This window comes from Peromyscus maniculatus, chromosome 4, assembly GCF_049852395.1.
Source record: "Peromyscus maniculatus bairdii isolate BWxNUB_F1_BW_parent chromosome 4, HU_Pman_BW_mat_3.1, whole genome shotgun sequence".
NCBI classification, from domain to species: Eukaryota; Metazoa; Chordata; class Mammalia; order Rodentia; family Cricetidae; genus Peromyscus; species Peromyscus maniculatus.
The window spans coordinates 47,316,426-47,342,533 of NC_134855.1; the positions used below are offsets into that span (position 1 = coordinate 47,316,426).

Below are 26,108 nucleotides of genomic sequence, written 5' to 3' on the forward strand. Positions count from 1 at the left end.
ATACTCATTATCATACGGGCTCAGTCGTGTGTGAGCTGCATGGTTAATTGCTGCCAAAGATCTCAAAGTGGCACTGGGCTTGCAATCTGTGTGTTTGATACAGAAAAGACCCACAGAGGTCCTATCTCACCCATAGCCAGTAGGCTAAAGGCAACTGAGCCATTCCCTTCCTTAACGAGTCATACTGTTCGTTGGAGTCCTTATAAGATAGTATTCCAAAAGCAACTGGAACTTGAGTTTATAAATTTATAATTTTCAAAGCCAATCAAGATGTATATAACTACTGAATTAAATTTATCATGCCCAATAGAATGAAAGATTAACTAACTGTGGTAGCTACTTTTGTTGCCAGGAGACAGGGTTTTTCTATAGTGCTGACTGTCCTGGAACTCTCGCTGTAGACCAGGCTGGCCTAGAACTCACAGAGATCCACCTCCCTCTGCTTCCCAAGTGCTGGGATGAAAGGCGTGTCCTACCACCCAGCTGTACTCAGTTTCTTAGGTCAGTGCTAGGAATCAAACTCACGCTTGTATGTCAAGGACTTTATCCAGCTGTGAGAGATTTTTGTACCACCATGTCTCTGGTACAAACCATGTACTAGGCTTCTAAGTACATCGTTTTAAGTTTGGCTTTGGGAATAAAAAGGCGGTGGGGGCAATGCTTGCAAAAATATCATTAACAAAAAGTGCTTACTTTAGGTTCAGGTGAATTTGGTTTGAAACAACCTCATGCCCAGGCTCCTTGAACTTCTGGGTTCAAATTATCCTCCATCTTAGCTTCCCCCAGTACATGTACCATTATGTTTTTATTTGGAGTTGACTCATTTTAACAAAACTTTTTTTCAACACAGGATTCTACTGTATATCACAGATAATAAGCTCAAAAGCCTGGTAAAGGCAAGTAACTTAGGTAAACCTGTTGGAACATGGAATCTAAGCTATTAATACCTGTGTTGAAGGAAACAGGAACACTGAGCACTAGTCACTTATTCCATGTGCTAGATACCATAATTTTCAGATATTCCAGAGAGGTCTGGAACTTGGATTTTCATGCAAAAGTACCCACAGTCAAACATTGGCAGTTAATTTTTAAATATATGAAACTAAGTGGACTGTTTCTACTCAGGTTCAGCAAGTACATTTCAGGGCCACCAGACTATGACTGTACCCACCTCAATTCCTTTAGGACCTTCCACTTTAACTTTAAAATGTTAGGGTGAAAAACAGTGTTGTTAAACCCGTAACCTAGTAAGATGATCTGGTAAATTTTGGTAATGTCAGTACAGTAGAACATCACACAAACAGGAATATTTAATAAAAACCTAGTTACATTTAAGAAATACAAGTGGACAGGAGTAACACCACATGTCAACTACATGCAGATCAACAGTAAATAGTTACTGCTTTTATATTCCCAACAAGCTCTTTTTTTTTTTTTCTTCGATTGTATGGAAAATCCTTTGCACTCATAATCAGCTTCTGCTTTGTGAAGGTCACACATGATTTCTTGTTTCCAATGTACTTTTTCTTTTTAGAGATGCTAACTTTGTCTCTTTGTTTTCTTCTGATGACTTCCGAAAGAACAACGAAGCCAACTCCTCATTTAGATGGGTAAAGTTTAATATTTTACATCATACTTTACTTTGTTGCTATTAAAGTAAGAAGCTTTTATTTAGATACCTTTACCTGACACTCTAGGCATCATGTTGTTTTTGGGCAAGTGATCTCTGGTCAAGAAGTTGTGAGAGAGATTGAAAACCAGAAAACAGATGCTGCTAGCAAGCCATTTGCTGAGGTCCGGATACTCAGTTGTGGAGAGCTAATTCCAAAATCTAAAGGTAAGAACAGGTACACATTTTAGGGAATTCTTGCCCAAATAAGCAGAAAGATTCTAAATCTTTGGCATAGAATGTTTGGTAAAGTGTGTATAAAACATGTAGGTTTTGTGAGTTTAGATGTATTTTGTGCTGTTATTTTTTTCTAATTTGTATGTGTATGCTCCTACACATATGTGTCTGTGTCAGCACAACTTCAGTTATGGTTCCTCAGAACCCTTGTACAATATACTATAACTACAATATACAGTAAGTAAATTATTCTTGGAAAGAATTTTGCACAGTGCTCTACAGATAATTTTTCTTCACTACTTACTTCAACCTCTTTTTGGGGTGAGGTGGGGTGAGATCTTTCTGTGTAGCCCTGGCTGGCCTGTAATTCTTATAGATGCACACACACACAAGTGCTGGGATTAAAGGTATGCATCAGCATGACCCTGCTCAATCTCTGTTTAAAAGTCTAATATAGGCCACATCTGCTAAATGCTTGTTTTGAAAGTGTACATTTGTTCTAGTGCACTTGATGTATTAAAAAATGTTGTTTACACATAATCTTGTCAGCACACTAAGTGAACCTTACTTGGCTGAATACCTTTATAGGCATGTACAAAAAGTATATCATAAGCTATACTACTCCTGGTATTGTGCACAAACTCCTGGTATTTTCATGAGTAAACTTCTGGTATTTTTCAGTGTCATTACTTATTTTTTACTTCTTAGTAATTTGGTATAAGTAAAACTGGATCGCCACGTTTGTTTTTGTTTTGTTTGTTTGTTGTTTTAATATGTCACCAGTGAAGGTTTTGAGTGCTCCTCAAGAGGCCATGTTTTGTTTTTGTTTTTTGAGACAAGGACTCACTCTGCAGTCAGGCTGGCCTCAAATTTGTTGTCTTTCTATCTTTATTCTGCCTCTCCTTTCCAAGTGCTAGAATTACAGATGAGTACCACCAACCCAAAGCCATTTTGTTCTTAATTTTTCTTAATGTAGTGCTTTACAGGAGCAAGTATGTTGTGTTCCAGCAAAATTGTTTGTACCTCTCCTAAATCTTTCTGCTTTACTTTTATTAACTAATTTAACTTACAAATTCCTACATACTTTAACTAAGACAATATCTATAACCCTCTCATACAAGTATAATACCTGTTTGCTGCTGACCTTATTGTCTGAAATAAGATCTAATCTATGTAAGGATAGAGCTCATGTCTAAATTTCTTCTAGAACTTTTCAACATACTTTCTAATACCTCTTTCTCCACTCCTGGCATGGTGTTTAGTACATATCTGTACACTGTTCATTTAAATGTATTGGTGAACTTTAAGGATTACATTTTAGTTTTATTCATAATATGCCTTAATCATATTTTTAAATTTTAGTTAACACAGATTTTTGAAACTTAGCTACTAGCTCCTGGAACAATATTACTGTAACATCTTTGTTTTTTGCTTATTTACCCTTCTGTTCTTTAACTGATGTTTCTCAGTCAGTCTCTTCCAGCCCTGCCACCAAAAAAGATTGGCATGAAAAGGGCCTATCATTTAAATTTTGTTCAAAATAACTTTGATAAACTTGAAAAAGAGTGGACTTTTACAATCTCAGAGCTTTTTAATTTCAAGGTACTTTCCCTAAAACAGTTTATTTTTTTATAGTTAATGTCTGAAAATTGAACAAATTCCATTACTATAGAAAAATTTCAATTTCTTTCTGTTTTTCTTCAAAAGTGATGTATGAGTTAGTGGTCATTTAAGATGTAGTTCATACACTTGGTAGGAATAATGAGCTTTTCAAATAAAGCAGCTTCTGGGCCAGCAAGGTTGCTTAGCAAATAACACAAGCCTGGCAGCCTGAGCTCAGTATGAGAAATCACATAAATGTGGCAAGTGTATGTTCACACCACACACACACACACTCTCACGCACTAATAAAATCAGCCATGTTGTGTTTTTCTGTAAGAAAGAATTCTAGTGAAAAATAAAGTGGGAGCTGGTAAATGAAAGTTTCTTAATCATGGGATAAAGTATTTGATAAAGTCAAATGACTTTGATGGATATATCATTATTTTCATTTTGGTTAGCTAGTATATACTCCCAATATTCTTTGACTTACATTCATTGCAAATTAATTTTCTCTCATAAACATAAGACGTTCAAACCCACCCACCCCCACCCCCCCAAAAAAAAAAAAAAAAACCAAAGCTGGGCGATGGTGGCGCACGCCTTTAATCCCAGCACTTGGGAGGCAGAGCCAGGCGAATCTCTGAGTTCGAGGCCAGCCTGGGCTACAGAGTGAGATCCAGGAAAGGCACAAAGCTACACAGAGAAACCCTGTCTCTAAAAACAAACAAAAAAAAAAAGTTCAGTATGAAACTGTTTTAAAATAAATTAAAAAAAAAAAAGTTCAGTATGTCCCACCCTTTTTCCCTCTGATTTTTAGTTACTACAAGTGAAAATAAATAGATTTTTCAGTTTTTGAGTCTGCATACCCACTATGGTTTACCAGCTCTATTGGACTTAGGTTCAGATTAATAATTGGATTCATGAAACAATGTAGGCTTCATTCCACACTAAGTTGACTAAGTTTGTGAAGTTTGTCATCTAGAGGAAGGTGACGAGGTAAGCATGGACTGACTTAGTTTATTGAAACCATTGCTGTAGGGTCTCTTCAGCCTTTATACCTTGTTCCTGAATGCTAGTACAGTGCTGTCTCTATACTGCAGAGTGACCCACGAACCATAAAGGACATCAAGGACAAGGACATAGTAACTTCAGAAAGGTGCTTTCTATTTTGGATTTAGTATGCTCCAATAAATATTGTGTTAAGAAGTACAAGGCTACCGGGCGGTGGTGGCGCACGCCTTTAATCCCAGCACTCGGGAGGCAGAGCCAGGCGGATCTCTGTGAGTTCGAGACCAGCCTGGGCTACAGAGTGAGTTCCAGGAAAGGCGCAAAGCTACACAGAGAAACCCTGTCTCGAAAAACCAAAAAAAAAAAAAAAAGAAGTACAAGGCTTTATTCAAGGACAGCCTTGTCTATAGAGTTAGATCCAGGACAACCAAAGCTACACAGAGAAACCCTGTCTTGAAAAAACAAAAAGAAAAACAGAAGAAGTGCAAGGTCCTATAACAAGGAAGCCAATAAAGAGTCCAAAGATATAGATGTTTTGCCCTTTAACTTTGTTGAATTGTCCATACTATTATATCTCCATAGGCATATTCATCACCCAGCTTCAGCAGTTTACTCATGACCAGCCTTGCTTTTCCTACCTCCAGCTATTTCTCTCCCTCACCAACCTTTACTTTTAAGGCAGAGTTTGGCTGTATTGCCAGGCTAGACTCAAATTTCTCAATATGTATGAATCCTTGCACTCAGCTATTTTCCTATTTGAAACAAATTCCAGATATACATTTTATCAACAGATATTTTACTTTTTCCCCTAAGAAATGACTCTTTAAAAGGATAGGTAGTACCATAATCTTACACACATATTCATATTTATCAAAAACTTGGCAGTGTTCAGATCTCTAACTGTTTTATCAATATTAGTAATTTTATTGTTGTTTGAATCTGGACTCAAATAAGGTTTGAACATTGAGATTGGTCTTAAAGGCTGTTTTTTGTTGGTTTATGCAAGGCATAACTGTAGTCCCAGCTACTTGGGAAGTTGAGGTGTGGGTCATTTGAGGCCAGGAGCTTGCCATACAGCTAGGTTATTTGTCATGGAGCATTTCTCATGATTGTACTTTACATAGTTTTGTGCTTCTGTTTCAAATAACTTAGTAGATCAATCCAAAAAAAAGATTAGATTCAGCTTTGTTGTGTCCCGTTCCCTGTACTCCCCAGTCCTTTTTTTTTTTTTTTTTTTTTTTAATGAGACTGGGAGTTACACAGGGCTGTAATTGGTTACTCTGCTCTGTAATTGGTTTTCACTTAGTACCTCACTAGGAGTTGCCAAAAGGTACTCGGATAGTAGTTCTGTTGTCACTTACTGCTGGAACTCTTCTGATAAAGAGCAGCATCCCTTTGTTTATTGGTAGAAATCATATAGGAAAGGCGGAATGGTTTATTTATATCTTAATTTATCAGTACTATTATGAACTGATGGACAAGTGTATTTATTTACTGTTTGCTAATTTATTGAAATTCTCCTCTATATATATGTGTGTTGACCCATTTTTTGCCTGAGTAAGTATCTTCAAATCCATCCTTGTACCAGGCTTTTTAATTTAGGACTCCAACCAGCTCCCAGATCATGACACAGGGACTTATTATTAGCTTTGAATCCTTGGCCTAGCTTATGCTGATTCTGGCTAGCTCTTTAACTTAAATTAACCTGTTTATCTACCTCTTGCCTCGGGGCTTTTTACTTTTCTTTCTGTATGTCCTACTCTGTATCTGCTGACTGGCAGATGCCCAGTTGGCCCCCAGGCATCTTCCTCTCTTTCTCCCTCATTTTCTCTTCTCTTCTCTGGTTCTTTCCAAACCTAGATTTTTCCTCCTATCTGTTCTTTCTGCCTGCCAGCCCCACCTATCCCTCTTCTGCCTAGCTATTGGCCATTCAGTTTTTTTTTTTTTTTTTTTTTTGGTTTTTCGAGACAGGGTTTCTCTGTGTAGCTTTGCGCCTTTCCTGGAGCTCACTTGGTAGCCCAGGCTGGCCTCGAACTCACAGAGATCCACCTGGCTCTGCCTCCCGAGTGCTGGGATTAAAGGCGTGCGCCACCAACGCCCGGCGGCCATTCAGTTTTTTATTAAACCAGTCATATGCCTTAGGCAAGCAAGGTGAAACAGCAACACACCTTTTCATAGTTAAATGGAGCATAAACAAATGCAACACATCCTTACATTGTTAAACAAATGTAATGTAGCAGAAACAAATGTAACACACCTTTACACAGTTAAAGTAATATTCTACAGCAAAAACAAATGTAATACATCTTCTCTTTACATAGTTAAATATTCCACAACACATCCTAGTTTGAGTTAGCACAGCTTTAAATGTGTCAAGTTCTACCTATTGAAAAATTAATATGTAGTATATGTGACAACTTACATGAACTGAAAGCTTATGTTAATATGTTCATTAAAGCACCCAATTTTTTTTTTTTTTTTTTTTTTGGCTTTTTGAGACAGTTTCTCTGTGTAGCTTTGGAGCCTGTCCTGGAACTGGCTCTTTAGCCCAGGCTGGCTTCAAACTCACAGAGATCCGCCTGCCTCTGCCTCCCGAGTGCTGGAATTAAAGGTGTGCACCACCACCGCCTGGCAACATCCAAGTTTTTTTGTTTTGTTTTTTTTTGTTTTGTTTTGTTTTGTTTTGTTTTGTTTTTCTTTTACTGGCTGGAGTGACAGCTATGGGTGCTGGGAACCGAACTCTTATATTTTTGGTTGTGAGCCTAGCCTTTAATGGCTGAGCCATCTCTCCAGCCCAACATCCAAGTTTTAAGAAACATTAAAAAATCATTTCCTGAGCTGAGAAGATGGCTCAGTGGGTAAAGGTGCTTGCCATAAAAGCCCAATGACCTAAGTTCAGTCCTTGAACTACCTAAAAGTGGAACTCTACAAAATTATTCTCTGACTATGGCACACACATCATAGCACGTGATAATAACAAATAAAATCATTTTCAAAAAATTGATTACCTAGCCAGGTGTAATGGCATGCACCTTTAATCCCAGTACAGAGGTTGAGGTGGGCAGATCTCTTTGAGTTTGAGGCCAGCCTTGTCTACATAGTGAGTTCCAGGCCAGCCAGGGCTACATAGTGAGACCCTGTCTCAAAAGAAAAAAAAAATTGGTTCCCTTACTCAAAGTAAAATTTCAGCTTGAGACTTTTTTGTAGAGACTTTTAAACATAGTTATTACTGATAAATTACTTCTGATTAAGAGATTGTGCTTCCTCAGGAAGCAGAGGCAGGGGGACTTCAGAGTTTACAATCAGCATAGTCTACAGAGTGGGTTCCAGGATGACAAGCTTAGGCAGTGAAGAAAACCATCAAAATAAAAAGCTGATGAAAATATATTTGAAAGAGGGCACCATGTACTGGCCCCAGAAAGCAGTAGAATTTGGTACCTTTGGCCACATGGTTTTGGCTTTAGAGTCAAGGATATAAGGAGTTATGGAATCTCCCCCATGACTAAGGAAAAGTTGATGAGGCCAGGCATGTGTCCCTGAATGGAGGCCCAGAGAGGCCATTGATTAAGGCTGTGAAGTTTAAGCCTGGATTGCCTTGGAGACACCAAGATACTGGAGATGCCAAAGTCATGGGATACCTGCCCTGGAAAGCTGCTACATGGAGTGGAACCAGCCCAAGATAAAGAAGTATGTTACAGTCAACAAAGCTGAAAGGAGTTGGACTGAAGGAGCGCTTTGGCATTTGGCATGGAAATACAGAGTTTAGAGTTTGCCCTGCTGGTTTTCAGTCTTGCTTTGATCCAGTATTTCCTCACCAGGCACCCTTTCCTCCCCTTTTGGACAGTAATGTATATCCTGTGTCATTATATGTTGGAAGTTATGTGATCTGATTTTTCATTTTGATTTTCATTTAAGATTATATGAGTCTCAAAAAAAAAAAAAGAGATTATGCTTCAATTAAAGTTGTATTTCTAATCATTTGAGGAATGTTCAGTCATGGAAGTTTTAACCCAATGCCAATGAAATGTTGTTCTTGTGTTGACACAGTGATGGTTTTCTGATTCTGCCTCCAGTCTCAATAGTAGAAGTGGAAAACTAACATTAGAGGCTAGGGGAATCCAGATGTTACTCTGTGCTTAAAATTTTTCTATTTAGATATTTTCTTAAAGTTAACTTGATTTAGATTTTGGAGCTTGCTTATTATCAGAAGTACTTTGGCTTAATAGAATTTTGGCTCATGAATCTGGAAATCTAGATTCTAACCCTGAGTCCTGATGGAGTTGAGATGACTGGATGAACAAAATACCTAATACTGGCCTTAATAAAAATTGATAGAAAATGTTGTTTTTATTTAGTAAGTTTGCCTGAAAAATTACTGAGTGGAATCTTTTTGTTTTTAAAGTTAAGAAAGAAGAAAAGAAAAGGCATAAGTCATCATCATCATCGTCATCCAGTGATTCAGATAGCTCAAGTGATTCTCAGTCCTCCTCTGATTCTTCTGATTCTGAAAGTGCTTCTGAAGAAAAATCCAGAAAAAGGAAAAAGAAACATAGGAAAAACTCCCGAAAGCATAAGAAGGAGAAGAAGAAGCGAAAGAAAAGCAAGAAGAGGTCTTTACAATGTGTTCTCTATTAAGATTTTGAATCAGTTATGTAAGAGCATTAAAATAGGTTTTATAACAGTATCATGAGATCATGCAACAAAAGCTCTCAGTTAATTTTATGTTCTTCCAGTGAAATGATGCTTTCGGTTTTATGTTACAGGGCTTTTATTTTTGGATTTATTGAGGCATTCCCAGTTCCCCAGGCTGGCCTCAAATTCATAGTCCTTCTACCCCCTTTACTGTTGTGGGACAAAACTTTTCCTGGGGAGATGCAACAGACCCGTCTACTGGCCCCGGATAGGGAACCCATGACAGATCAAAGTCTGGATACCACCAAAGTCCAACTTGGTGAACCAGTGAGTGTTACTGAGGTTACTTACAGAAGCAGAAATCACTCAAAGACAGCCACATCACCAAAGCGCGCCCTAGCATAGGTGACAGCTCACAAAGCTAGGAACCTGGAGCACACTGCACAGCCTGCAGGCCACTCACCAGGTTGGAGTGTCCTTTCTGGGTGCCTCACTTGGTTTAAACCTCTTCCAGGCAGCTAGGCCAGTTGCTGCTTCTCGGGCAGCTGGGATGGTCTGACGACCTTCTGTAGTTTGTCTTTTCTGAGAGTCTTCTTTCCAGCAAGGCTCTGCTTACTCATGCAGGGAAGGCCTAGTCAATATTGTCAGTTTCAGGAACTTCCTGAAGCTATTTTGAGTTGGTTACTTTCTTGCTTAAGGAGCTTCTTGCAGGATGGAATGTTTTAATTTCAGGAAACAGTTACACAACATTCTCCCAAGTAGTAATAGTTACAGGTGCACAATATCATTCTGGGTTTGGATTTTTATTGTGAGGAAATTTGTGAGATAGTTTTGAGTTACAGTAAACCAACTGTTATGTTCCTTACTTTGTAGCAGTATATATATATATATATGTCCTTTTATATTTCTTTTGCTCTGATAGCAGTAGATGAATTGAGAGCAGATGATTCAGTCACTGCTTTATTTTCTGCTTTGTTTGAAATGTGTTTATATTAAAATTTAATTATACCTATTACCTCAAAAGTGACTAATTTCTTTAGCCTGTACTATTTTGTACAAAATTTTGTTATTTATGTATGCATAAGTGTTTGCATGCTTGTGCCCATGGAGGTCAGAAGAGGCATCAGATCCCCTGGAACTAGAGTTCGAGTTGGTTGTGAGCTGCCTTGTGAGTGCTGCCTATTGAACCTATGCCCTCTGGAAGAGCAACCAGTGCTTTTCACCACTCAGCTGCCTCTCCAGCCCCTACTCTGTATTTCTAATTTATCAGAATATATTGCCTGTAGGGTCTCATCTGTCTTATAGAAAAGTACTTTTGAGTTTGAAAACAAATGGGTTTTTGTTTGGTTGAGTTGGTTGGTTGCTTGGTTTGTCAGGGGAATGAAGGAAGGTTTTTTTTTTTTTTTTTTTTGCCACATGATGACATCTTTAAAAGGGAAAGGTGGGCATATGTGTTTTGATATTAAAGAAATTCTGGGCTGATGAAGAGACAGCTCGGCCTGTAAAGGCACTTACCACCGAGCCCATTGCCCTGGATTTATCCTGACTCGGGGTGAAAGGGGGGAACTGGTTCCTGCAGATTGTTCTCTGACCTCCACAAGTGTACCATGGCATGCGTGCTTGTGCACACACTGACTGAAAGTGTACTTTAAAAAGAGAGTGCCGACAACTGGACATTTTAGATAGGTTCCTAATAGCCAAGTCTACCTTGCTTTGATTTTACCTTTCCAGCCCGTCTAGTGAGAGTGAAGCAGAGAACCCGGACGCGCAGCCTCAGTCTACTGTCCGTCCAGAGGAGATCCCTCCTGTACCGGAAAATCGGTTCCTCATGAGAAAAAGCCCTCCGAAAGCTGACGACAAGGAGCGGAAAAACAGAGAGAGAGAACGAGAGAGAGACTGGTATGTGAATGTGTAACTTTATAGTTACTGGGATTTCTTTTTTGACAGTGTTGAAATGGTGGCCTTATCCCAGTGAAATCCTCTTAATTTTGGGGGAAAAAGAAGCTAGCAAAGCTCATTCTTTGCTAAATACATACGTAAATAACTAAAAATTGACTTCAGTTACCAACAGATTTTGAGGAAATAAGTTCTGAAATTTATAAAGTAATATGTGTTAGATGACATTGCAAATGACATTAATAATGAGATAGTATAGCGTTAAACCCATAAAACAAGATGGTATTTTGGTATGTTGCTTATCTGTGTTTCTAAAATGACTTATTTTGCTATTTTTTGATTTTTGTGTGCGCACGCACGCACACATGGGTATGTACACATATGTACATATGAGTATACATATATGTGCGTGAGTTCAAGATCCCTCCTCTATCAGAATAAGAACCTCCGTTTTATCTCTGAAACCTCTGCAAAAAAGCTGGGTGCAGTGGTATGCTTGTGACCCCAGTTCTGGGGAAGTAAAGATGGATGAACCTCTGGGTCTTGCTTACCAGTCTGCTTAGCCTACCCAGTGAACTCCAGGCCAATTAGAGACCCTGTTTCAAAAAACAAGTTGATTGGCTCCAAAGGAGTGACACCCAAGGTTAACCTCAGACCTACCCACACAAGTAGGGGCACCTGAATTTACATGCCCATGCGTTCACAGACACACACACCAAAGAAGAAAAATTAACCTTGGTTTATACATTTGTATAAAGAGGAAAATATTCTTTTCCTAACCTGACTTTATAGTTATTAAAAGTTGGGATGTTCAAGTATTTTGAATATTTTTCTTTCTTTTTTTTTTTTTTTTTTTTTTTTCCGAGACAAGGTTTCTCTGTGTTGCTTTTCGTCTTTCCTGGAGCTGGCTTTGAAGACCAGGCTGGCCTTGAACTCACAGAGATCCGCCTGCCTTTGCCTCCCAAGTGCTGGGATTAAAGGCTTGCGCCACCACCGCCTGACCTTGAATATTTTTCTATATAAATTGTTACCAATTTTATTGGGTTTTTGTAAGTCATTTTAATAATTACATGTAAAAATTAAAAAGAAATTGAAATCTTGCTTAATCATGATGAGTAATGCAATTTTAAAATTACAAAATTCTAATCATGATATAACAAAAATATGCGATACTTTTCATAGTATACAGAAATAAAAGAGTTTTAAAATTGGAATAATTTTGATTTATTGAATTTATTTTTCTACTGGTTTGGAAGAGAATGTTGTTTTGTTTTGGTTTTTTTGGTTTTTTGGTTTTTTGACACAGGGTTTCTCTGTGTGGCCTTTCCTGGATCTCACTCTGTAGACCAGGCTGGCCTTAACTCACAGAGCTCCACCTGTCTCTGCCTCCCGAGTGCTGGGATTAAAGGCATGCGCCACCACCGCCCATCTGGAAGAGAATGTTTTTAAGGAAATGAAGATTAAAGAAAAACTATTTGACCTACTAAAAGTCAACCTTTCAAATATTACTTACATGGATATTATTGAGCTAATTTTACTTATAATTTAAAACCAGTTTCACACTTGATGTATATCATAATATGAGTAGTATTTGACTAATTCAGGCCAATTTGTCTTTGCCTAATTTACATTGCTTAATTTCTTCAAAGTTATCTTACTAATGTACAACTGCTCATAGGAAATTATAAAACATTTTGGAATAAGATAGTCTTAATTTCTCTCTTTTTCTCTCTCTCGGAGCCCCTGGGTTATTATATATTAGTTTCCTTAGCACTATCGAATTAGTTTCACCTTACTATTAAGTATTTCTTTCAAAGATTATTCATATTCAGGGTGGTATAACCATAGGCAGTAATGCTTACTGAGATTTAATGGCATTTTCAGTTATAAATTAAATGCATTCATTTAGATCAGTAAAGATATATTTTTAAGATTCCTCTTTATAAAAGTAATATGTTTAAATTTTCCCTTTGCTTCTAGTAATCCACCTAACTCCCAGCCTGCTTCATACCAGCGACGATTCTTAGTTACTAGGTCTGGCAGGAAAATTAAAGGAAGAGGACCAAGGGTAGGTGATTCTTTTTTTGTTGTTGTTTTTGTTTTGTTTTTCAAGACAGGGTTTCTCTGTGTAGCTTTGTGCATTTCCTGGAACTCCTTTAGAGACCAAGCTGGCCTCGAACTCACAGAGATCCGCCTGCCTCTGCCTCCCAAGTGCTGGGATTAAAGGCGTGTGCCACCACCGCCCAGCTAAGGGTAGGTGATTCTTTGTCAGAAATGTTAATAACACTGCATTTATCCTTCTTACAGAGTGTGGAGTGCTGGGGGTGTAGGTCAGTGCTAGAGTGCTTGCAGAACATGTTTACAGCCCTGCGTTTAAAGTCCCCAGTACTACAAGGAAAAAAGGAATTTAATGTTGTAAAAATATTTTCAAGTGCCATTTTACTATTCAGGTTACTAGAACTATAGCAGACATGCATGGTTTCAATTATAGATCCCTTTCTTATAGTAACTTTATGTCTTGGTACTTCTTAGTTGAAAATAGATTATAAATTCACGTGCTTTAAAATGGGATTGAGATGGATGCCTTAGGAGACTAAGGCAGGGAGATTGCTGTGAGTTTGAGGCCAGCCTGGTCTATATAATGAGTTCCAGGCCAACTTAGGCTACAGCATGAGACCTTGTCTCAAAAATAAATAACATTAAAATAAAATCAGGGGGGCTAGAGAGATGGCTCAGTGGTTAAGAGCACAGACTGTTCTTTGGAGGACCCAGGCTCAATTCCCAGCACCCACATGGTAGTTCACAGCTGTCTGTAACTCCAGTTCCAGGGAATCTGACTCCTTCACACCAGTGCACATAAAGTTAAAAACAAAAAGAAAAAAAAAGCCAGTAAAGGCACAAGTAAATAAATAAATGAAATCATAACATAAAGGGTATTGAAATCTTGACTTTTGGTAATTCCTGCCCATCATATCTCTATTACCAAAAACTGAATAAAATTGGTCATTGCATTTCCTTTTTCTTTTTACTAAATTTTCCCAGAATTTAAATAACTTCTTTCAAAACTTTTTCTTTTTGCCATCTGAAGAGCTGAGTAAATGTTGGTTGAACAAAGGGATTCTGTGTGTTTATTCTACTTAATGATATTGCTTTGCTTTGGAAGGTGAAGTTTATGTAACATTCAGATAAGAACTTGGGAACTTACAGTAGTTAATATACCAAGTATTCTAGCACCAGTTGAGCAAGACTGTTCCCAGCAAGATCTGAAAAGCCAGAAGTCGCTGTGGGTAGTGTTTCTTACTTGGAATTTATGGTTAGACTATTACAGGGATCTCTGCCTGTTTCTACCTGAAAGCTGAGACATTTGATTGTGCTGAGGATTAGATTCTAGAGTATGATGTATGCTAGGCACACATTCTTACCTCATTCCTTTTTTTGGAGGGGGGCAGTTTGGGTTTTGGTTTTGGGTTTTTGAGACAGGGTTTCTCTGTGAAACAGTTCTGGCTTCTGGAACTCACTCTGTAGACCAGGCTGGCCTCGAACTCACAGAGATCCACCTGGGATTAAAGGAGTGTGCCACCATTGCCCAGCCCTCATTCCTAATTTTAACAATTTCAGAAAGCAGAGAAACCTCATTTATTTTATTTCAACCTAGAAATAAGTATGTATCTTAGCTATGGTATTGCTTTTAAATTTTTATATGGTCTTTTTTCCCCCCCTTTTATTTTTTTAAGCGTTATCGAACTCCTTCCAGATCCAGATCAAGGGATCGGTTCAGACGAAGTGAGACTCCTCCACATTGGAGACAAGAAATGCAGAGAGCCCAAAGAATGAGGGTGTCAAGTGGTGAAAGATGGATCAAGGGGGATAAGTAAGACTTAACTGTTATTTCAAGTTAGTGATTCTTTTTACTGTTGTGCACAGTGACTTTATTAGGAGCTATTTTGTTTCTGTATACCTTACAGAAAACACTGTAGCACTGTATCCTATGATTATGCTGTTCTTTCCCTAATAACATTTCCCAATATCTTTTCTCCCTTTACTTTTTAGGAGTGAGTTAAATGAAGTAAAAGAAAATCAAAGGAGCCCAGTTAGAGTGAAAGAGAAAAAAATAACTGATCACAGACACATGTCTGAGAGTCCAAACAGAAAAGTAGAAAAGGAAAAGAAAGCTAAAGACCATAAATCTGAAAGCAAAGAGAGAGACATGAGAAGAAATTCAGAAAAGGATGATAAATACACTAAAAACAAAGTGAAGAAGAGGGGCAAATCCAAAAGTAGGAGTAAGAGCAAAGAGAGATCCAAGAGTAAGGAGAGGGAGCCCAAGCACGGCAGACACGAAGACAAGAGGCCGAGGTCCAGAAGTCAAGACAGGGATCACGAGACTCTGAAAGAGAAACCGCTGGAGTCGAAAGGGAAAGATCAGGACAGGAGTGGAAGCAAAGAGAACTCTAAGCAGGGGGAGTCCAAAAGGAGTGAGCACGACCATAGCAAGAGTAAAGAGAAGGATAGGCGCGCGCAGTCCAGGAGTAGAGAGCGCGATGTAACTAAGAGTAAGCACAGCTACAACAGTAGGACCAGGGAGCGGAGCAGAAGCAGGGACAGGAGCAGAAGAGTGCGCTCTAGAAGCCACGACAGAGATCGCAGCAGGAGCAAGGAGTACCACAGGTACAGAGATCAGGAGTATAGGAGAAGAGGAAGGTCGCGGAGCCGGGATCGGAGAACGCCAGGACGATCGAGAAGTAAAGACAGGAGGAGAAGGAGGAGGGATTCCCGGAGCTCAGAGAGAGAAGAAAGTCAAAGTCGAAACAAAGAAAAATACAGAAGCCAAGAAAGTAAGAGTTCCCACAGAAAAGAAAATTCGGAGAGTGAAAAAAGAGTGTACTCTAAAAACCGTGATCATAATAGCTCAAGTAATAATAGGGAAAAAAAGGCTGATAGAGATCAAAGTCCAGCAGTGTCAAAACCAAAACAGAGCAGTCAGGACAGTGAATTGAAAAGTCAGGAGGATGAGAAGACCAGATCCCCAGTGGAAAAAGAAAACCAAAAATCAAAGGGTCAAGAAAATGACCATGTACATGACAAAAATAAAAAATGTGATCGTGAGTCGAGCCCCGGAACAGATGAAGACAAAAGTGGATGAGTGAGTTGTATATGCTTATTTTCTTCCTGTCCAATTTCAGTTTTCGAGACATAATGTTGAATCTCTTTTTTGTTGTTCTCATTGTTTTGGGGTTGTTTTATGTTTGTCTTCCCCCACACACCCCCTTTTTTTTAAATGTGGACTTCATTGAGTTGATATTTTGATAATCTGCTACCTGGATAATTTGTACTGCTAAAGTTTTAATAAACTTGAAATGAAAAAAAACCCACTTTGGTGTAATATTGTGTGCTGTGTTAACTAGCTTATGTATTCATTTTTGTGTTGCAACAGTCAGTCAGTAGCAGCCTGCTTTGCTTAGTCAGCCATTTGGAAACAAGCGTAACTGTTGGTTAAGTTGGTTGCAGTACATTGTTAGACAAATTTGTGTTTGTTTTGATAAAAATCCCTTGAGAAACCACTAGAAGTTTTGTGTAGTTTTTGTTTTGCATTTATAATTCACAGGCTTACAGCTGTTTGTTTGAATCACACAGAAGCAGGATTCTGAGGTGATCTGAAGTCATCACTTGATGTTACAGTTATCTCTCTCTGCTTTAGATGCTTTTCTCGGGCTTCATCCCTTGTACTTTACAGTTCCAGCTCTAGCTTGTTTCTGAACACTGTCCATGTCTGTGAGCTGTAAAGGAGACGGATGCTCTTTTCAGTTTATGTACTGGTTGAGCTTGAGTTGTTGTTACACAGCGTTTGACAGAAATTATACCTTGGAAGATCATACTATAATTTTCAATTCTTTGTTGCTTTTGGTGTGAAGAACTGAAACTTGCTTTTTAAGAACACATTACTACCTTTTTCTACAATTTAAAACATACTACTTGTGTAGGTACTTCTTAATCTAGACAGATTCTAAAAAGCATTAGTATTGGAAATAAGATTCCCTATTTTGGCTGTTAGCCTGTATCACATTGAGTGTTAAACCTGCATGGTTTGGGTTTCTTTAACTTGGACTAACTTCTCTAATTCTCATAGCTGTGAATATGAAATGTCAAGAAGATGCATCTTTCTATATCTGTACCATGATAGGCCGCAGCATGTCTGTGACTGGTTTCTTTCTGTTCAGATGACTTTAGACCAGTTTACTGTCAACATTATTTTAACTTGGCATGTATTACATTGCCATATAGAGTAGAAAGTTGCAAAATATGATACCTTACAGAGGTAAACACTAAACATATCCAAAGTCCATTCAGAATTTTCTGTGTTGTATTTTGCTATTTTTGTGATGTGTGATCTTTTATTCTGTAATATCCTTCTAAATAAAACATTGAACATCCAGCAAACACAAAACCTGCCTCATTTGAAAAATATTTCAAAACTCCAATTAATAGTAGCCTTTAGAAAGTTTTATACTTTAATATTTGTCAGTATAGTGTCAACTCTTACCAAGGTAGCTTTTTGGCAAACCCAGTAGCTATTCAATGCTTTTGTACTGCATAAAGTTATGCCTAACGTACTTCCCATTATTGATTATTACGATATATTGGCAATGTAGCTGGTACAGAATGAAGGATGTGGTAATTATAAAGCTGTTTGGAATATCCTAAAACAAATACCTATGGTGGATTCTTTACAAATTATTTTTCTTGATGGGAAAAGTGTGTGTGTGTGTGTGTGTGTGTGTGTGTGTGTGTGATCTGTTACATGACTTAAACAAATTATTATGTCTTAAATCTAGTCAATTGTGTTTTAAAATATATCCCAAACTATCTGATCTTTAAGAAAGGAATTTCTACTAACATTTTAAAATCCATACTAAGTAAAACTACTTTTTTCCTTGTCGAGCTTTTATCTGTTAGCATATATATAAACAAGGATTTTCCAGTTCTTTAAAGAAGTAGGCATGGGAGAGAATTAGTAATGTCTATAATATCCTTCTGTTTGGGTTATCAAAAGAGTGGTTCCCATACCCCTGCTTTTTTAGCTTTTTTCAGTAAAACAGATAATGGGGTGAGGAATTGAGAAGACAATCATACGGATTTTATTTTCAGAATATAGAAAACTACTTACCAGCATTAACTGTATCTCAAGAGTTCCAGTTGATCTAATCATAATCAAAGCTTAAGCCCTTGTTTTAGTAGTTGTGCTAGTAGATCTTTCCCATTTCAATTTTCTCATCAAATTGACTTTATAGAAATATATGAATTTGCAGTTAATTTGAATTTTGTCTTAATACCCTTTAAAAGTATTTTCACTTATTTTTATTGCTTGATTCCAAAGCTGAGGAAATTATTTCAGTATGTAAGACTTTAGTGATTCTTGTACGAATTCCTTTTTGGGTAAGCCGTCTGCCATAGAAGTCGACACTAGAGATTGTAGTGAAAGTCAAGATACCTTTGGCATACCATTGTGGTTGGTGTAGACTGGATAGTGCAGAGGGTGAGACTGATAGAATATCTAGAAACAGATACCCACAGTGGATCTGTGCCAGTAAGGAAGCCACTGGTTGTTTTAAAAATTCTTTGACTTACAGTTGATGCTATTGTAGAACTCGTATCTTTTCAGTCACTTAATTGGAGCCTTTAGAATGTGTCAAGAATTAATCGGCTAGCTTTCTCCTTTCCCCAGAGTGATCAGATGCTCACTGGCTTTGCCAGGTGGCCTTTGCTTTGTGTATCCTAGTGGAAAGTGTTAAACTAAAAACAAAAGACTGCATCATGTTCTGGATAGGCACGTGCTGGGTAGTTTCTGGTAATTGGGGTAATAGTATTAGCTGATGCTTCTCATTTATTTTCTAGTGCATATTTAGAGCAGTTAGTATGATAGCGGTTGGTTATGCTCTGTTCCACATGGTGGTTGTTTTCAACACAGACCCTTTTACAACAGATCTCTGTAGAAATGGGTTGAACTTGTCTTCCTTACCCAGAAGGGATTTAGACTTAATGATTGGTATAAAGAACCAAATGAACATTTTTCTGTCTTGTTTCTATCTACTGTAATTCCTTGTAGGATTCATTCATTCACAGTTGACAAACTCTGTGTAGTTTGATAAACTTAATTGTAAGAATTTTTTAAAACTAATTCTTGTTTTAAAAAATAAAGTATATCCCAAGTGCTGACTGCCATCACTGCCTGCTGTGGGCTTCTCGGCTGCCTGGAAGGGATTCACCTGCTGTGGGACAATAATTAAATAGTGTAAACAACATACCACATTAAAAAACAAAATAAAAAAGCCATCCAGGCCGAAGAAGGAAGTGCTAAGGGCTTTGTTCACTTCCTTTTGTCCCCAGTGCTGGAGGGGGTAAGGGTGTTGATTTGTGTTTCTGTTTGCTTTTGTTTTTCCTTTTAAACACTTCCATGTTACTAAAAGCACATGCTCTGTATTCTTCCCCCCCACCCCATGTGTTTATAGTATTTTTGAAAGATTGATCAATCAATTGGGTGTTTCTGTGGATCTGAAGCCAGGGTTGCTCTCTGGGAAGGGGATAGATAATCAAGTTAATGCACTTCTTTTCCTAGCTCCAAAGGCACTGTGACGGATATTTTTTTAATGGACTTTAGAAAACTTGTTTTCTCAATTGTAAATTAGTTTAAAATGCTGCTTCTCTTATCATTAGTCTAGTAAATGTTGGACTGTTTTCTGCAAATTGCATTTTACAAAATTTAAACTTCAAAACTGTATTAACTTTTATAGTTAAACATTGTATTAAATAAAATATAATATAATAAACAGTTCGGGGTTGTAGGTTGTATTTTTTGGTTTTTATTAAAAATGAAATGACAACCAATAAAATAAAAACACAAAGTCATTTGTATTTTGAGAGAAACAGGTTTTTTTTCTGTTTTTTTTTTTTTTTTTTTTTTATAAATTTTTGAGACAGGGTTTCTTTGTGTAGTTTTGGTGCCTATCCTGGATCTCACTCTAGCCCAGGCTGGCCTCAAACTCAAGAGATACATCTGCCTCCCGAGTGCTGGGATTAAAGGTGTGTGCTGCCGCCGCCGCCGCCGCCACCACCACCACCACCACCACCACCACCACCACCACCACCACCACCGGGCACAAACAGGTAATTGACAAAACGGATCTTATAGTGAGACCCTAAGAATTTCAGGGCTGTAAGATGGTGCAGTGAATAGAGATGATTGCTGCCAAGCCTGGTGATTTTAGGTGAACCCCTGGGACCGCATGGTGCAAGAAGAGGACTGACGCTGCAGGTTGTCCTTACAGCACGTGCACCGTGGCGCACATGGCCTTTCCCCAGACAAACAAAAACTAGAATAGTGTCGTCAGCAGTGGTGATGCCATGTCGAAGAGGGAATTCTAGTTCAGACGCTTAAGCATAGTGTTTCAGTTTGGTAACTTTTTTTTTAAAGATTTATTTATTTATTATGTATACAGAAGAGGGTGCCAGATCTCATTACAGTGTTTGTGAGCTACCATGTGGGTGTTGGGAATTGAACTCAGGACCTCTGGAAGAGCAGTCGGTGCTCTTAACCACTGTGCCATCTCTCCAGCCCCAGTTTGGTAACTTTTAACTCAGCAAAATTTAAGACCAAATTTTGTATTTGTATTACTATCTATTAAGATTTTACCATTTCCTTTTTAATTACTCCAAGTTCCCAGTGTTAGAAACCATACCATTTTTTCCTATGTCTGGTTTTTGTTGTTTGTGTGTGTACTGGTGGATTTTTGTTTGGGTTTTGTTTTTATTCCAGACTAGCCTCAAAGTCAATATGTAGCCAACATATTAAAAGTGAGCTATCACACCCAGTTTATATGATGCTAGGGGTTAACCCAGGGCTTCATACATGGTAGTCAATACTCCAATAGCTGTGCCCCTCATCCACCTGTCAGTTCTAATACTAGTCGTAAAGCTGTTTTTAGTTAGTTTTTTTGAGACAGGATCATCCCACTATGTAGATAAGGCTGGCTTTGAACCCACAAGAGATCCACCTGCCTCAGCCTTCCAAGGGCTGGGATGAAAGGTGTGCACCAGTGCACACCCCTAAAAGCTATATTTTAAGATTTGTAAGACATATTTAGATTTTTTTGGTTTAAATTTAGATAATGTTTAGGGAAAATGGTCACAAGAGTTAATCATTGAAAAATATATTTTTTTAAATGTGTAAGTAAAAACTGTTCTGTGGTTTGTATTATGTTGATGGGCATACATTACCTTGCCTTTGAATTTCAGTGATGATACCATAATTATCCTTACGCCAAAAGAAATACCTAGCAGCTATGCTTATATAGTAGTTCATAGAGCTAAAGTATCCTAAGAATGTTTTGAGGTTTTGATCATTGGTTTTCGCTCTGTGGCCCAGGCTGGCCTCCACTTTGTGGGCAGTGCACGTACATGTATGTGTGTGTGCATGCCAGGTGTACCCGAGATCAGAGAATAGGAGTTGGTTCTCTTCCTCTGCCATGTGGATCCTGGGGTCCAAACTGTTGTCAGGCATGGTGACAAGCACCTTTACCTGCTAAGTCATCCTGTCAGCCCCTGCCACGGCCTTTTCAATATTAGACTCACAAGTCTGAGCTGCCAGAACCGCCTTCCTTTCCTTCTTCACAATTCATTACTGAGATTTATTTTGTGCAACTGTTGGTTATAGAACAATTTCTCAAGCCTTGGAATCAGATTAGACACAACTAACTCTTTGCTGAGTTAAGATTTGTGTGTGCCTTGAGTTTTATTCTAGTAATTGAGGCTTTACAAAGATAGTCATCAAAAAGATATTCAACAAAAACTACCATAAGCTAATAAGTCACCTGTGGAATCTTGCAGATAGCAGATACTATGTGTTTCCTTCAAGCTTTTAAAGATCTCAATTGGGGTGAGGTGGTGGTGCACGAGTTTAATCCCAGCACTCAAGAGGCAGAGGCAGGCTAATCTCTGAGTTCGAGGCCAGCCTGATCTACAGAGAGAGTTCCTGGGACAGCCAAGGCTACATGGAGAAACCCTGTCTCAAAAAACAAAAATCCCATTTGTCCCTTTGAATTCATTGTGGTCTCAGGACACCTTTGCACACAATTTAGGAATCTGTTATCATGTTCTTTTTAAATGCCAGTGCTTTGTTTTTTTAAGGAAGAGTTTAGTTTTTATTTTTATTTTATTTTGTGATAGGGTCTGGTCTCAAAATAGCTCTGGATGTCCAGGAACTCTGGTCTCAAATAGCTCTGGGTGTCCAGGAACTCACTATATAGACCAGACAGACTTCAAACTCACAAAAATCCCTCTGCCTCTGCCTCCCAAGTGCTGAGATTAAAGATGTGTGCCACCATACCTGAGTTTGGGATAAACATCACAGTGATTCAAGGTGAATCTAGCCATACCATTTTTCAAAGTATAGGTGGCTATCGTCATCCACATACACAGAACTAGTCTTGAGTATGAGAATCACTGCACTGTGCAGTCTGAGTGTTATGAAGTCCTGATACATGCACATTTCCTTGTTTTTGCTTTACTGGTGAAGGAGATGTATAATTTTTCCCCTAGAGGATTTTGACATCAAATTTTGCTATAGGGTTTGGAGAGTTGGCTCAGCAGTTAAGAGCACTGGCTGCTATATTTGGTTGCTATTCACAGGAGGCCTGCCCTTTTCTGAAGAGAAATGGAGAAGCAGTGTGTGTGTGGGGGGGGGGACACAGAGGGAAGGGGAGAACTGAACAACATCTAAGGTTCAAGTTTTGGCACACACATCACCAACAACAACAACAAAAAAAAAATATAAAAAGGGTCATCAGGGTGGTGATGTCCGAATATAATCCTAGTGGTTGGGAGACTGTGGGTTGGAGACTAGCCTGAGCTACATAAGATCTTGTCTCAAGGGGCTGGAGGGATGGCGAAGAGGTTAAGAGCACTGGCTGCTCTTCCAAAGGTCCTGAGTTCAATTCCCAGCAACCACATGGTGACTCACAACCATCTATAGTGAGATCTGGTGCCCTCTTCTGGCATGCAGACAGAATACTGTCTGCATAGTAAATAGATCTTTTTAAAAATTGTAAATAGCTGGGTGATGGTCATGAACACCTTTAATCCCAGCATTCAGGAGGCAAAGCCAGCCTGCTCTACAGAGTAAGTTCTAAGACAGGCTCCAAAGCTACACAGAGAAACCCTGTCTCGAACCCCCCCAAAATAATAATGATAATAATAATAAATCTTTAAAATAATAATAAATCTTTAAAAATGTATGTCTCAAGAAGAGAGAAAAGAAAGACACACACACATGCACACACGCAATAACAACCACGGTTGCAAGGCCCTGGGCTAAATCCCAGCACAAACTAATCAGACACACAACCTCACAGTCAGAATGTTTAGAAAAAAATGTTAGAATACAGACCTTTAACAGGAATACGAAATGGTTCCTACCGCTTTAGAAAGCAGGGCAGCTGGGGGCTAGGCCACAGTTGTAATGCATAAGAGAGAGTGTAGAGCTTGAGAACAGACTGGACTACATAGACACTAAAGAGAATAGGGGGAAAATTAAATACATAGTGGGCTGGAAACATGGCTCAGTGGCTAAAAACACTTGCTGTCTTGCAGAGTACCCAGGTTTGGATCCCAGCACCCAAGCTACCATCTGTAATTCCAGTTCCAGGGAATCCAACATCCTTTCCTAACCTTTGTGGGCATAAGTCATGCACATGGTGCATATACATACATACAGGCAAAACACACATGAAAATAAATAATTACATACTGTAGCATTCATATGAGTATTTAGCCAGATTTGTAGGTGCAAACAATGGTTGTTCACAATGTTGAGGGAAGGAGGAGATGGGGACTACTGTAGATGTAATTCTGAATGGTTTTATTAAATAAACAGAGCCAAATGCAGAGTTAAAAGCCCAGGAGGTCAGAGCAGCAGCCAAGAGCTAAGACCAAGACTGCCTTCTTACCCCTCGCTGTTGTCCTTCCCCTCAGAAAGAAACCTACTTCCTGTGTTTTTGTCTTTATATAGACTTTCTGTTCTGCCTTCTCATTGGTTGTAAATGCAACCACATGACCTCCTTGTCACTGCCTGTCTATACAGACCTCCAGGTCTCTATGGTTGGTATTGAGATTAAAGGCGTGTGTCTCCATGCTGGTGGTGTCCTTGAACACACAGAGATCTGCCTGTCATGTGATTGGGATTAAGGGCATGTGCTACCACTCCCAGACTTCTGCTAAATGGCTTGTTATTAGCTCTGACCCCCCAGGCAACTTTATTTATTAGCATAAATAAATAAATAAAATATCACCATAGACTACTTTAAGTGGGTATAGAGTTTTAGTTGTACAGAATGAAAAAAGTCCACAAATTGCATAGCAATGTGTTGGAGCCCACTAGGTTTCCTAGTAGCTATACCAAGCAGGACTGCATGGGAGGTTGATTGGAACTTGGGCCTGGGTACCAGGTGTTTGTAAAGGTCTAACTAGCAAGGAGGAGGGTCTTTTGCTCCACCCCTTAGCATTGTTATAAATAGACCTTTGGAAAAAAGCTTTGGGCCCATTTGGATAAGGATCCAGGTCCACCCGAGTCTATCCTGTGTTTTCTATTTTCTCTCCATTCTGTATCTCTAAGTCTCTTATCCCTCAATCCTCAAAGAGTTCCTGGGGTAAATAAGTGTGGGAGCTGGTCCCCCACAGCAATGTAATTATACTTAATACTTTTTTAAATGGGTAATAGGGATTTATTAAGATATAAATTGAGGAAATATACTCACGAATATAGAACCAAGTAAAACAGCTGAAGTCATCCTCTGTTCTGTCTGGGAATGAGTCACCTTGTTTTTTGAGACAGGGTTTCTCTGTGTATCCCTGGTTGTCATGGAACTTGCTCTGTAGACCAGGCTGGCCTTGAACTCACAGAGATCCACCTACCTCTGCCCTCTGAGTGCTGGGATTAACTGTGTGTGCCGCCAACCACCACCTGGGTGTAAATACACTTAAGGCTATTAAGTGTTACTACTTAGAAGTGGCTAAGATGGTAACTCATGTTCTATTGGCTTTTTTTAAAACCACAATTTATAAAAAGGGAGGTGCAGCCAGGTGATGGTGGTGCACGCCTTTGACCCCAGCACTGGGGAGGTGGAGCCAGGTGGATCTCTGTGAGTTTGAGGCCAGCTTAGTCTACAGAGCGAGATCCAGGACAGGCACCAAAACTACACAGAGAAACCTTGTCTCCAAACAAACAAACAAAGGAAGGAGTTGCAATTCGTAAAAACTCAATGAACCTATGTATCAAGTCAACAAAACTACATCTAGAATTATTTTAAATAACTTCATGTCTAAGAAATACACTCTACACAATAAAGCACAGAGAAGTCAAAACCCTGTTGTAAGTTACCATCTTAGCAAAAATGAAGATCTGAATGATTGTAAGAACTGAGTGACACTGAATAAGCACACAAATTTCTTTTTGAGGAAAGTACTATCTCTGATTCAGCCATAAGAACAAAGTACTGACACTATGGTCCACAACACAGAGTTACACTCTGTCAAGTAAGTCAGACACTGAAGTCCACAGCGTGGTTGTATGCTTACAGAGTAACTAGGGTAGGGTAGACAGAGGCAAAGCAGAGGCTGTGTGGAGGAGAAACATGGAGACAAGGTCATGGCTGTACAGTCCTGGGAATGCACTTTATTGTAGACAGATTTTTTTCGTCCCTACTGAAGAAGTTTTAAATGAAATCGACATTGTGTGGCTGAGGATATAACTCAGTCAATAATGTGAGGCCCTGATTTTGACCCCCAGAACCCACATTAAAGAAAAACTCCAGTGTGGTGGCACACACTTGTAATCCTAGTGCCAAGGAGGTGGACATAGGCAGATCCCTGGGACTAATGGAGCCTGCTTGTTGAGTTCCAGGCCAGGGAGGGATCCAGTCTTCTAAAAAAGTTGGATGCCATGAAAGAAACAATACCCAAGGTTGTTCTCTGGAATCTACACACACACACACACACACACACACACACACACACACACACACCTGAGCTTATGTTCTTAGTAGAAATACTACAAAGAATCAAATCAGGCAACACA

At 38.9% G+C, this 26,108-nt stretch overlaps 1 protein-coding gene across 11 annotated transcripts in view; it reads left to right on the top strand.

The window, feature by feature from the left end:
- Positions 1-16,356, top strand: part of Ppig (peptidylprolyl isomerase G) — a 29,149-nt gene extending 12,793 nt beyond the window's left edge. For all 11 annotated transcript variants that reach the window (XM_042275436.2, XM_076569606.1, XM_006972390.3 and 8 more), the window contains 7 exons: positions 1,581-1,610; positions 1,698-1,837; positions 8,859-9,066; positions 10,820-10,987; positions 12,965-13,052; positions 14,719-14,855; positions 15,035-16,356. In XM_042275436.2, coding sequence (XP_042131370.1) covers positions 1,581-1,610; positions 1,698-1,837; positions 8,859-9,066; positions 10,820-10,987; positions 12,965-13,052; positions 14,719-14,855; positions 15,035-16,127 — 1,864 coding nt within the window. In that variant the 3' untranslated portion in view covers positions 16,128-16,356. The remainder of the gene's footprint in view (positions 1-1,580; positions 1,611-1,697; positions 1,838-8,858; positions 9,067-10,819; positions 10,988-12,964; positions 13,053-14,718; positions 14,856-15,034) is intronic.
- The last annotated feature ends 9,752 nt before the right edge of the window (positions 16,357-26,108 follow it).